Below are 13,710 nucleotides of genomic sequence, written 5' to 3'. Positions count from 1 at the left end.
AGGCGGTCGGCGCGAGGACCCCGGCGGCTGGGCTGCGGGGACTGCGAAGTGGGAGTTAAGTGAGGTTTCATGCTCCATCACCACTGTGGCACCGTCTGATCTATAGGCAACCTGTGACTTTCATCACTGAAATAACAGCACTCAAAGGCAGGTCTTGTGAAATCTTTTTTTTTTTCCATTTTCCTCTTCCCACCCCTCCTTGCACTTCAGCAATGTTATGTTTCATTTTCTCATCTTTTTTAGGGTTGTAGGAAGCAGAGCTGGCTTAGCTGGAAGTTAGTGGGGGACCCATCTACCCTAGCAGGCTGGGACTGGTTTCAGGGGCAGAGTAAACCCAGTCTGCTGGGAAGACCATGGGCAGAAAGCACCTTCGACTCTCAGATAGAGGATGAGGATGGCACCAGCTGGGCCCTCCTTATTTCCCCTGTTCAGGACTTGCAGGCTATGGGCAAAATGCTGCCCTTTTGCAGAGTCAGGAACAAGGCAGAAAGCTGCGTTCATTACAATGCTGTCCTGGGCTCTGGACATGAGGCAGCCTCTGCCCCAAAGACCAGTGTCTGTTTTCTGAGACCATCGTAGTATCACTGAATCACAGAATCGTTTAGGTTGGAAAAGTCCTTTAGGATCATCAAGTCCAACGATTAACCTAACACTGCCAAGTCCACCACTAAACCATCCCTGTAAGTGCAATATCTCCCCATCTTTTAAATACCCCCAGGAATGGTGACTCTACCACTTCCTTGGGCAGCCTGTTCCAGTCTTTCCCTTTCAGTGAAGTGAAGTATTTTCTCCCAATATCCAATCTAAACCTCCCCTGGTGCCACTCAAGACTGTTTCCTCTTGTCCTGTCACTAGTTACTTGGGAGAAGTACATCCACCTCACTACAACCTCCTTTCAAGTAGTTGTAGAGATTGGCTGCAGGACAGGCTTGAAGCAGAAAATCTGTAGCTGTTACTAGACTGGTGATATGCAAGTGTCCTGCCAAAGGTTGGCTGTGTTTTACATGGGGCCAGCACCACTCTGCAGCACACACCAATCTGTGGCTGGTACGCATCAATCTGAGAGCATGGCATGCAAAGTTCATGCTTGTCTGGAAAGGATCATTTAGAAATAGCCCAAATAATAGGTTTATAGAGTGAATTATGCCTTCAGCCTACAGTAACATGGAATAAAAGCTACAAGACTCAGTGGATTAGGTGGTGGAGCTGGCGTTTCTGCTGCCATGAACACAAGGGTGGCTGCAGTCTGCTGTATTTTGTGAAAATTGATTTCATCCTTCAGGCCACTGGCGAGTTGCTTTTGTGAACCTCCATTTGGTGAAGCTTGTGAACCTCCATTTGGTAAAGCTTGTGTCCCTCCTAGTAAAGTATTCCTTTAACTTCCCTCCTTTACAATTTAGTTGCCCTACTGGCATGACTTTTTCACTTTATTATCTTTTTCTTTTAGAAATGTGACTCTTGAGGGGGTTGGGAGGAGAAACGGTTTTAGAGGTTCTTCAGGCCAAAATCTGGTCTCAGTTACACTGGTGTCCATTGGGGTGTAACTCCATTAGATTTAACTCCATTGATTGAACCGGACAATCCAGACCAAGCCCTGGCCTTTTAAATATGCCTAAGAAACAGTCAGAGGAAAGGAGGAGGTTGCATTTTTGTTGTTGTTTTCGCTGGGGGGGTGGTGTTACAACAATAGTTGGGTTACTCATGCGGAAAGTCATCTTGGCTTCGTTAAGATCAGAAGTGAGGATATTTGTTTTAAGTGTTTACCAAAGATCGCTCCAGACAGCTTGGTTTTTAGTATTGGCAGTAGCACGAATACAGTCAGCAGCAGCCAGTGCAAGAGCTGATGGTTAAATTTAAATGAGAGTAGTTTTGCAAAGTGTGCACACACATGTGACTTTGGGGTGACAACAAGCCTGTGACCATGCTCTGGTCATGTAACGCAGCTTTGGAAATGGGAAATTGATTTTTTTTCTACAGAAAAGCTGTGTGCTTCATAATCCAGGGCCAAAGCAGTGGAACAGCTCATTCTTCAGGGCTATTTACAGGTTGTTTCTTCTGTCCATTGACAATTCAGAACATTTCCAGTGAAGGAAGAGAAGTCACCTTGCTGGAGAGCCAATGCTATCAGTGGGAGAAAGGGTCACTTTTTTTTTTCATTCTTTTTTTTTAAGTTTTATACAGTGCATCCAATCTTAAACTGATTTTTAAAACCACTTATTGTCCATTAAGCATCAGCATCCATTGATCCAGTCAATCACAGACCGCAAAGGTCAAGAACCACGTATATCTTCCACTGATTATAAATGTGGCAGCAAAAACTAGGCAGAAAATAATTTGCCATACTCAGTATTTCCTGCTTTGGTGAGGTTTACCTGGCAGTGCAAACAGGATGAAGCTCCTTGTGCATCAGTTTAGACCTCATTCTGCTACCTTGTGTCAGCTGAGCTGTGCCCAGGGTTTTTTAGCATACACACAATATGCCCTGATGTGAACAAGTATGATGAAAGCGACGCTTTTCTTCACACCTACACAGATGTAGCAGAAATGTTTACAAAAGGAAGATTTATTTTAGTAATCACTCCAAAATTTTCAAGTGCAAACGCCAACTCAAAGTGGCCCTCTGTGTCTTCTGCTGTTGCTGAATACTCTGCCAGCCCTTTCCCATGGTTGCCAAGGGAAGGTGGGGGCTTTCTCCTGAGCTGTTTGGTGTATTTTTGTATTAGCATTTTCCCTTGTTTTTGAGGGATTTCCTTTAGGCAAGAATCCACATTCACTCTGCCTCAGAGCTCCGGGGTTTCTCATTCTGGTCTTTTCATGGTTGGGAAGGTGTATTGTGTCTGCATAGCATGGTGTGCTTCAGGTGATGGTGCAAAGCCCTTGGGCCTCAGGGACACGGCAAACACACATGAACCCTCCAGACGGAGCGAACAGGGAAGCTGGTCTCTGGTGTAGGAGGCCAAGGAAAACGTGTCACAAATTCACTCATAGTTTCTTCCCTGCTCCACACCTTCCATACCCAAGCAAAGAGGAGTTGACACTCCTAAGGACATTGTTGTGTTTGCCTCAAAAAACATCTGTGTGGATCTGCCCTGAAAGCACTGTTCTGGCAGCTGACACCTCCCTGTGGTGCTCCGGGCACCCTCCTTCCCCCCAGGAGATTTGGTTTGGTGGCGTGTGAGACCAGAGTAGATGGGCTGGTTTGGCCTCAGTGGCCAAAGTCTCCGCTCCGGCAGCGTTGTAAGGAACATCTGCTGGTGGGACCAAAGGGCGCTGATTGAGACACAGCTGCATGTTTGCTTTCAAGGACTAGACAGGGCTGCATTTTACTCTGGGGATTGAGCAACACCTCTAGGCAGCGACGTTTCCCTGGCTAGCAGATCACCTTTGACTTGGCAAGGTGAGGGCATTTCGCTGCACTCTTCTCACATGTCTGTGCAAACCTTGGCTGCTGTCAGAAAGCAGAGGCTGGTTTTAGGGCATTTACTCCAGGATCTGGTAAAACTTGTATCTTTAATTTCCTAACAGGTCAAGGATAATGCTTGATGCCAGTCAGCTCCAGGGCAAACTTCCCCACTCTACCTCAACTGTGACCTCAGCCATGCCTTGGTGTGGAGGAATTGCAGTGACCCTCCAGGCTGGGGCCCTGTGCTTCTCCTCAGTCACTGAGATCTGATGCATCATCTGATGTTCAATTTGGTTGAGGACTTTCCTCTTTATTATTTATTATTCTTTCTCCTCAGTCACTGAGATCTGATGCATCATGTGATGTTCAGTTTGGTTGAGGACTTTCCCCTTTATTATTTACTATTCCCTGAGAAGATATTTTCTCAGTTCCCTAGAGTTAAGTTGCTTGCACTCTAGCTTCAAAGGGTCTCAGTTTTGCATCTTAGCCTAGCTTCAAAGGGTCTCAGTTTTGCATCTTAATATCATAGAATCATTATGGTTGGAAAAGATCTTCAGGATCATCAAGTCCAATTGTTGACTAACTCTGCCATGCCCACTTCGAAACCATGTCCCTGAGGACCATATGGCTTTTAAATCCATCCAAGGATGGTGGTTCCATCACTTCCCTGGGCAGCCTGTTCCAGTCTTTGATAGCCCTTTCAGTGCAGAACTTTTCCCTAATGTCTAGCCTAAACCTCCCCTGGCATAACTTGATGCCATTTCCTCTTGTCCTATCAGTTGTAACTTGTGAGAAGAGACCCACACCCACCTCTCTACAACCTCCTTTCAGGTACTTATAAAGGGTGAGAAGGTCTCCCCTCAGCCTCCTTTTCTTCAGACTAAACAAGCCCAAGTCCTTCAGCCGCTCCTAAGACTTATTCTCCAGACCCTTCACCAGCTTTGTAGGCTGCCTTTGGACCCTTTCCAGCAACTCAATGTCTTTCTTATACTGTGGCGCCCAAAACTGAACACAGTACTCAAGATTGTTCATAAGAATGCTGTGAGGAACAGTGTCAAAGGCTTTACTGAAGTCCAGATAAACAACATCCACAACCTTTTCCTCACCCACCAAGTGGGTCACCTAAAGAAGATCAGGTTTGTTATGCAGGACCTGCCCTTCATGAACCCATATTGACTGGGCCTGATCATCTGGTTCTCCTGTAAATAGTGTGTAATAGTGTCCCGTAAATACTCTGCATTATCTGGGTTGAAAGCTTCCAGCCTAGATAAGTAGCCCATTTTTTGAATGAGATACTCAGAGAGTGCCTGCACCTTAAAGAAATTACCAGTATGCAATATATCATTATTGTCATTAAATTTAGGTAGAAATTGCATTAAATGGAATTTGGGTGAGTTACCCAAGTCCAAGAGGAGATCTGCTTCAGGGACAGAAGCAGTTAAGTCACAGCATAGTATGTTCACTAGCAGACCATCCTGTTTTTTCTCTCTCTTTAATATACTTTGAGGTTTAAAATCTCACAGTATTGAACTTGTGGAGAGCTGAAATCAGATATATAAAAAAAAAATGTTACGTTGCGGCTCTCAGGTTGGAATGAGCTATAGAAGTCATGTACAAATTTAAGCTAGATGTTATCAGAATATATCATATGCTTTTGGGTCAACTGATGGTCCACCCATCCCCGTGTTCTGCCTCTGACAGTGCTGTGTGATATGTTGCTTTGAAAGAGCACATGAGCCTTTGAAGGACCACTTTTTGCCATTTGTCCTTGTGTCCACACAGACATCCACACTTGTGGGGTTAAGGATGTTAGGAGTAAAACCAAGTCTTGCATGGGTGTTCAAGGTGGTGAAAGTGCCAGAAACGCTCAAGATCCTCTCATGCCATGAGGATTGCGCTACCAGAAGTGGCATGGACCTCCAGAAGGCGGCTCCTTTCCTGAGGTTTTCACCATCTTAGACCAAAATCCTGTGAAAACATCCTCTGCTGTGACTTTTTTTTCCTAGCCTTTACCTGCTATATAGCTCCCTTCCAGCACTGGAGCTGACCTAAAACCAAAACTTTAAGGGACTCTGTTGTGGATTCGGAAACAGAGATTGAAAAGCTCTTGGAGTCTGAAGGAGCTTGGATTTGAGATTGTGCTCCTGACACATCATTAATTTTAAGATTGTTTTCCCAGCAAGCCTAGGCTTTCCGTTCCCAGTTGAAGATCATTTACCATTGACTGAATGGTGAATTATAGTAGTGGAATGAGGCAGAGAAATATGTCGATATCAGATATAACAACGAGCAGTCAGTCAGATTTGAACCTGTGCCAATCTATACAACCCTAGCCTTGAAATTGTTAAAACAAAGAAGTTCATTACATTTAATGATCAAGTGTCCTTCGGATTTCTGAGGAGTTTATGTTAACCATTTATATTACTCAGCTCTAATAGACATGGCAAACTCTGGGAAAATCCTCTTAAAATTAAATTGGAAAGTTGGAGGTTTTTATATGTATCTATATAGTTATTTTGCTTCGAGGAAGTATCTGCTTTCCAGACATCTCTTCAAACAAATCATGTCTGAACAGAAAAAATAAACAAGGAATAGCTGAAAGTACAAGGTTTTGCTGTGTGGAAGAGCAGGGAAAGGAGTTAAAAAAAGAAAAAAAAAAGTTGAATTTCCTGGAAAAGCGCCTTTGCTTATGCCATGTGGCTATCACATTACTGTCTACAAAGCAGGCCTTAGCACAGTGCTCTGATGTAGCAGGTTCTTCAAATCGAGTGGACCTTATGAGCTTCATTGGAAATATTGGGCAGGATTTGCAGGGATGTGCTACCATTTCTGTGAGCCAGTTCAGAGACGTTTTTCTGTTTATCCTGCAGTGCTCAAAACAAACTTTGAGGTTGAAAGTGCTTTGTTTTCATCAATGTAAAGAAATAAAAATAATAATTTATGAGGCATTCAGTGGTATCTTTATCAGCAGATATTAACTGAGAGCAAATGCTTTACAAATCCAAACACCAGTGAGTTAAATTAGGTCTCCCTCTCTCTCACTCAGTGCAATCCACCAGTGCTTCAGCAAAAAATAAACTATATGTATCCTTAAAATAATTTCCTCTGTAGTGAGCTATACAAGTACATCAAAAGGCACCATTAGCTTCTGATAGTTACCCAAAACCATTTGGTTTCATAGAGCTGTAACTGCTGTGACTGTAGGTAATTGGGCCAGCATCCAGATGTGATATTTTTGGACGGATGCTGATAAGATTAATGACATTTTCCTTCTTGGATAGTATTTTCAGCACTGAAAACACTTCTGTGTAATATTTGAATTGGGTAACAACTTTACAGGCATGCCAAGTGCTGACTGTAGAGTTTCCACACCTCTAAAGTCCACTTCCTAAGCTCAGACCTGGGTCTCGTACTTGCTGGCCAAATCTACGAGGACCATCAAGTCCTGGTATAACACACTGTTAAACCTGGATGAGAGACACCAGAAATCTGCTGGTGGCACAGCTGCTAGATCTTCTAAAACTTCGCTCTCTGTTTCATTCATTTCCCCAAAATTTGCTATGGGGAGGGAAAAGCACAGAGCAAGGCTTGAAGGGGTTGAGTGCTAGAGGAGCAGGCTGTATTTCATTACATTCTCATTCCTTGTAGCATTTATGTGTGTATGTTCAGATAGCTGCTAATATCCTAAAAATTTTCTTCTGTTTTAAAAAATTTACTCTTTTTCATTTGTTTTTTTTTTCTCACTAGACCCCAGGCAGGCGCAGTCATCCCCGCCATGGTCCTATGACCAGTCTTACCCATCCTACTTGAGCCAGATGACTTCACCGTCCATTCACTCCACAACTCCCCTGTCCTCCACTCGAGGCACAGGACTTCCAGCCATCACCGATGTGCCCAGACGCCTCTCAGGTAAAGACCATGTTTTGCCTACAACAATTATGCGGATAGGAACAGGACTGGCAGAGGCTGCCTCTGCGGCCTCAGACAAACCTTAGTAAGAGAGCTCAGTTGGTGATAAGAGGGTTACTGCACAGTGGGTGGGGGGTCAAAGTCCCTTTTTTTCAAAGTGGAAGAGCTGCTGTGCCGCTCTGAGTAGGCATTATTTTAATGTCTCTAGGTCCATGTCAGATCAGACTGGTTTTTAATTGCGAATCTGATTCTATGAGCAAATGATCTCTTTTACTTTTTCCCCTACAAGAGGATGTTTACTCGCATGTTTTAAAGTAATTGTGATATTCTCTATTTTTTGGTGCTTTACTTTTGTGGTGTGTGTGATGTTAGGCATCCTGACAGATAGATGCCTTTACTTCTTCAGCAGTTAAGGCTAAGGCTCATACTCTGGCATTTCCATCCAGTGGCTCAGAAAAACCTATTTCCTTAGTTAATGTGTACTTAAGATGCCTATCAGAAACTAGCTGAGTCACTTTAGGGTAAAGATCGGACAAACTGTGCTTTGGAATGATGCAGGAGAGAGGAAATGCGTTTAGGAACATAGACAAGACAGCAGCGAGGCACTGAGACTGTTTTTTTAGTCAAACACATGTACATTTACATACTGTGCAATTCATCTCTAATGGTCTCAGTGTTAAAACCATCTGTGTGAAGTAATCTGATTGCCCCAAAGTAAGATAGAGCCTGTCATGGCACACAGTCACCTTGTATATCTTGCCAAAAATGAGGAACCTTAGGGGAGGGAGGCTCAATATTAAAACTTCAACCTTGCAAGTGTGGAAATATTAGCAGTGTATGCCAAAAAAGCATGTGTAATGTAAGGAAAGCCTTTATGATTCATTAATGAAAACCAAAGAATCAGTCTTATTACATCTATTTTTTGCATGTTTGCAAGATATTATTATAATCTTGGATGCTGCTGCCATACACCTGTTTGACTCGCAGCCAGGTGAATTTCTCGCTGTCGTGTTTTCCCCTTCCACCAAGCTCGTAGCGCTGGAAATGTTGATCACTCCACTGAGCTGCGTCCCTGACAAGCTGAATTTCAGCCAGCAGGCGCGTAGGATTTGATTAGCATAGACTCCTCGATTTCTTTCATCTCGGAGGAGGGAAGCTTTGTTTCTCAAACAAACAGCTGCAACAACCTCTGCGGTCCTAGCGCGCTCTGCCTTCTCAGAGATACCAAACATCTCCATGTGGGACGAGGGTTGCAGGGTGGTGGAGCAGGTTCCTGCGGGCTCCCTGTGCAATGCGCTGACTTGGTTCAAAAAACCCGATCGGCTTGATGCTGAGGAAATGCTTTGTTTGGCCCGAAACAGGTTCCCTTTGAGCTGGAGCCTCCTGATGGTTTTGTGTTGTCGAATGGGTTATTTTTGCAACTGTGCCCCCAGCAATACCTCCAGGAGAGGCTCGGCTGGGACCGCGGCAGCTGTACGCAGCATACTTGCCCTGCAGCCCTTGCTTGTCTGTGTGTATTCAGACGTGAGTGCCTGGCGTGTGGGCACAGGCAGAATGACTAAAAGACCTGCCTGTGTACATTATGTGGCCGCCGACTGAACTTTTCTGCTCTACTCTACAATGGGTTGCCTTCACGCTTCTCGCCCTTCATCTTTTAGGGGCTTGACCGACGCCTCCGCAATGCTCTTACCTTTTCCCGGCATGGGGATCTTGCTTGCAGTTAGGTTCAAGATTGAAAAGGGGGACTTTGATCTTCCACGAGTGCCAGAGGTTGTTTGCTGACATTCAGAAATACAGAGCAGCATTCCTGGGTGGAGGACAAGCTCTGATGCTCGGGCTACAAGGAGGTGCATTGAAGCCCCAGCTGCAAACTCTGCTGTTCTTCTCACAGGTTTCTACCTGGCAGTGCCTCAGGGAGGGACGGTAGGACCCAACCACTTCTGTGTATAAAGTAGAGGGAGAAATGCATGTTTAAAGCTGCCTCTAACGGCAACCAGTTTATCCCTTGTGCATGGAGAAATGTGAATCTGCACTCAGTTACTTGATACAGCTTTCAGAGCTTTGATGGAGGAAGAAAATGACTGCTAAGAAACACTAAAAACATCAGGAAACTTCAGGCACCTCCAGTGCATGAGGGAGAAATTACAGTTTTATGAGGCCTTGAATGAAAACAAACTTTGCTTCCCGATACAGTGGCAGAAATCTGATTATCAAGGCTGTTAAAAGTATACAAGGTAATTTTAATGAATGCCGTATTTACTGCCTGTTGCTAAACATCACGCAGAAGGAAAAATGGGTAAAACTCCCCCCTTAAGTCTTGGATGTCACACCTACAGGCACAGGACTTCCTACCTGCCACAGTTTCATATCACCCGGCCTTCCCACAGGCCTCCATGGCTCTGCTTAAGTTGTGCTCACCCAGACCTTGAAAATACACCATCTAATAAAGCAATGTGTCCTTCAGAAGAGTGGTTCCTGGCAGCCCCCAAGAGCTATTTTTGATGGTAATACCAAAATGGTGGTGTTCCTTCCTGTCCTGGGATGGGTACATCTCTTGGTGATGAGGACTCCAGTGTTTCCATCACAGATTAGGCTGAACATCAGAAGAGGTTTGGGGCTGTGGGACAGGAGGTGACAGGGGACTGCCACAGCAGTTCATGCAGTTCTCCGTCCCATGGGAGAGGGGAAAAGGGCAGCAGGCTGCAACCTGGAGGAGTTATTTGGGCAGACTGGTGTAATGTGGCTGAACTGGTCATGTCGGTGTCTAGACTGATTTCTTTTCACAACTGAAATGTTTGCATGCATGCTGCAGGCACGTGCAAATGAGCACCCATGACTGTCAGACTTCAAGTATTCATCTTTTATTCTCTACATGGCAATGGGTGCTGTATTTGCAATGTCGTACAACTAATTAATGATTGCTCACACATATTTGGGCAGTATTCAACAGCAGTAGCTGAAAAGAAAAGCAAAAAAAAGGTTATCTGGCTTCACTTATGCAACTTTTGAACCAATGATCTCTCTGGTGCACAGGTCTCATGTTCATAGAATTATAGCATGGTTTGGGTTGGAAGGGACCTTAAAGCTCATCCAGTCCAACCCCTCTGCCATGAACCACGGACACCTCCCACCAGCCCAGGCTGCTCAAAGCCCCGTCCAACCTGGCCTTGAACACTTGCAGGGAGGGGGCATCCACAGCTTCCCTGGGCAACCTGGGAATTTATTTATTCATATCAAGAATAAATCAAAAATAAGCTCACGAGGCTATGCAGTTGACTTACCTTATTACACCAACTTCAGTCATAAAAAGAGTAGGATTCCCCATATTTTATTAAAATATCTGTCTGCTCAGACTTCCCCAGAAGACAGTGAAAGTTGGTGGCCTAGTAGATTAATATTCTTAATTAAATAATATTGTAGTGGAAACCATGGGAATATATGAACATGGTCATTTTAGAGAGAGTTTTGCCTGAGGGACGTAGTCTTATTGCATGATTCATAGTGAATGCACTCAGTCTTTGTGTCCTACGCATAACCAAAGTGCATGTGGGATGGGGAGCATGAGTGTCTATTATGCAATTAATGTATATGATTCATATAAATACACATCACAGCCGTTTTACATAAAGTTTTGGGAGTGATCTAGCAAGTCCTGGGCACATACAAAGTTCAGAGCAGGGAGTGCAGGTTGGGTTGGTCTTGCAGTCACAGGAGGGCCGCTCTGCAGCAGGTGAAGGACGTATGGGTATAGATGTCCCCAGGATAGACAGTTATTTCTGAGACAGTTACCCTTAGCTCTCCTTTGCATCAGTGGGGACAAACTGGTATTTGCAGGACTTGACCAGTCTGCAGATGAGCTGTACTGGTCCCTGGAAGTGCCTTGGAAGAGCCTGTTTGCCTCCATGGGTTCAAAAGTGAGCCTAGGTGAGTTGCTCAGGTACAGGCACATCTGATCTGATAGTCTGCCTTTGGTGAGGTGATTTAAGAGATGATTTAGCTGTCCCATAAACATAGCCATATCACAGCCCTGTTACACTGCAGTCCTGATTTAACCCTGCCTCACCCTGACCTCTACCTGCTTTGCGATTGCAGGCTTTGAGCTTGAATTTAGTTTTGTTGAGAATACTCCTGAGAAGGGAGATGTGGAGACTTCTTCCCCTACGCTTCCCTGGATCTCCTTACTTTTCTGCCTAAATGCTACAGTCTCTTGCTTTTTGCTTCGCCTTTGAGAGACACTTGTGAGGCCAAGGTCTCAAGCTGCTGAAGGACCTGCCCTGTAAGTGCAACGTGAACATGTTCAGCACTGGCTGTGGAAGAGCCTGTCCTATGCAACTGTGTTTGACAAATGCCTGCATGAGAAAGAAGAAAATTAAAACTGAATCTAAATAGCAAGACAAATCAGCAAACATACCTTTTCCAGCCCCAGGCTTGCACTTTTTGCAGATATCTGATAGTCAGTTGGGGATGTTGGCCTTGTGCCACCATGCCAAAAATCACCCATCCCACATCTGGGAGTCCCTGCAGCATCCAGGATGGATTTTGCTGTATTTATATTCACTGTGTTATTGAATAGGGACGTGCTGAGATGAGGGACACACTGAGCTCAACCTCTAAACCAAAGGAGCCTGCAGACCCATCCCTCTGAACTAAAATGTCCAGAAACGTTTATCTAAACCAATAAATTACACACTGGTAGGACCTGGGCTGTTAAATACTGCTACTGTTAAATTGTCAGTGAGGTTGGTTTTGAGTGCGGTTGGCCATCATGGTTGCAAACAGGTCCCATGCATGGTTTGGAAATGAGCAGAGTCCCGAACCTGTTCCTGTGGGCAGCTCAGAGGCAGCCACCCCGTTGTGGAGGCAAAAAGGATTTAATATTACAGCTGTGGCCAGACCATCCCGGCTGGATTTAGAGGCAGAGAATGGGCCCTGACCCTGGGCTGTTGGCTTGTTTCAGTGTAGCCACACTTCCCCATTAATTCCTCTTGTTCTGTAGCTATCATCATTTTGGACCATCCGGGACCTTCATCAGATATTGAATTTAAGAAATGTTCCTTTTCTCTCAGCTCGCTGAGGGCTGGCAAGTAGAGATGCAACCCTGCGAATGGCAGCTGTGTCTTAATCATACACAATTTAATTTTCATTCTTGTAAGTCTACAAATCTTAAATTAAAAAACCCACACATAATGGATGCAGCTCCAGCTGAACCTCTGGATTTGGTATTTGTACGTTGATGAGAAAATGGCTCACAGCAATGGGCTGGTTTTTCTTGAGGTCCTGTACTCATTGTCATGTTGGGTTTCTAACCCTGAATATGAATTACCTTGGATTTTGCTTAATGTCACGTACATTCATGATCCTTATAATAAGAATTTTCCCCTTGGGGGAGCGGGAATAATATTAAGAAAGAAAAGTTGTTTATCTTCTTCTAAAGAGCTCAGAAATCTTTACAACCACTAAGTAAAAACTTTGGTCATGTGAAGTAGCTGTTCTTGCATCCCTTAATTCCTACTAATGTAATTATATCTTTTGAGTTCTAAGCACATTGCAGAACTGGGTTCTGAAGGCATTAGTGCTGTCTCCAAAATACAACTCTTTCCATCTTTACGTGCTCTGGGAATCGGAGAAATGGTTAATGCTGAGGCTATTGCCAGGAATGGCTTTGGTGTTAGCAGCTCCTGAAATGAATGAGCAGTTCACGCTTCAGCAATATTGTCTCAGGCTCTTGGCAAACCCAAGGAGCCAGCTCGGTTTCTGGTGCGCTCGCTATGCGGTGATGTTTTTCTTGGTGACTATAACAATTTTCACTCTGTCTTCTTTTTTTTTTTTAATGGAAGCTGAAAACTCAAGGTTGCCTCTGTCTCCATTTTGCCTTGCTGATTTTCAATGCTTTCCCTGCGAGGTGACACCGAGTTAAGGCAAAGTAAAGAATTCGGGCGAGCTCGGGTCTTCAGAAACAACCCGTTCATTTTGCAGACTTCCCTAAACTTGTAACTTGTCTCTTCGCCTTTTTTTCCTCATTATTTTTCAGTGGTTCTATTTATTTTGTTTACCGCAGGTTTTCCATTTTTAGTCTCCTGCCCACTTGGTGCCACCTGGGAATCTCAGCACCTTGGCACACATCTGTGGGTTTCAGTAGCAGCCTCTCTGCTGGGTTGAATCCCTCATTGGAGCAATTGTCCAGAAGATGCGTTGCCTGAGCCCTACCTCAAGGACGAACGCCAAATTTTTCTAGCGTGGGTGGCCTCAAATTAGGCACCTATACCCATATTTAGGTGGTAAAACAAACGGGCTGATTTTCAGATGTTTGAATGTTATGCTGCGTGTCTTTAAGCCCTTTTCATTTACTTAAAACGGCTGTCGGGAGAGGAAATAAACAGGAAAAATGGAGGCAGAGG

General features: G+C 44.5%; 1 protein-coding gene across 1 annotated transcript in view; it reads left to right on the top strand.

Annotated features, from left to right (window-relative positions):
• The window catches only part of RUNX2 (runt-related transcription factor 2), a gene marked incomplete at its 5' end in the record, with an annotated part of 36,285 nt that overhangs the window by 3,653 nt on the left and 18,922 nt on the right, over positions 1 to 13,710 (top strand). The window contains one exon of the mRNA XM_010184652.1: positions 7,151 to 7,312. Within this exon, the coding sequence (XP_010182954.1) occupies positions 7,151 to 7,312 (162 nt within the window). The remainder of the gene's footprint in view (positions 1 to 7,150; positions 7,313 to 13,710) is intronic.

Source organism: Mesitornis unicolor, unplaced genomic scaffold (assembly GCF_000695765.1).
Source record: "Mesitornis unicolor isolate BGI_N332 unplaced genomic scaffold, ASM69576v1 scaffold12855, whole genome shotgun sequence".
Lineage (NCBI taxonomy): Eukaryota > Metazoa > Chordata > Aves > Mesitornithiformes > Mesitornithidae > Mesitornis > Mesitornis unicolor.
This window is presented reverse-complemented; position numbering and strand designations above follow the sequence as displayed.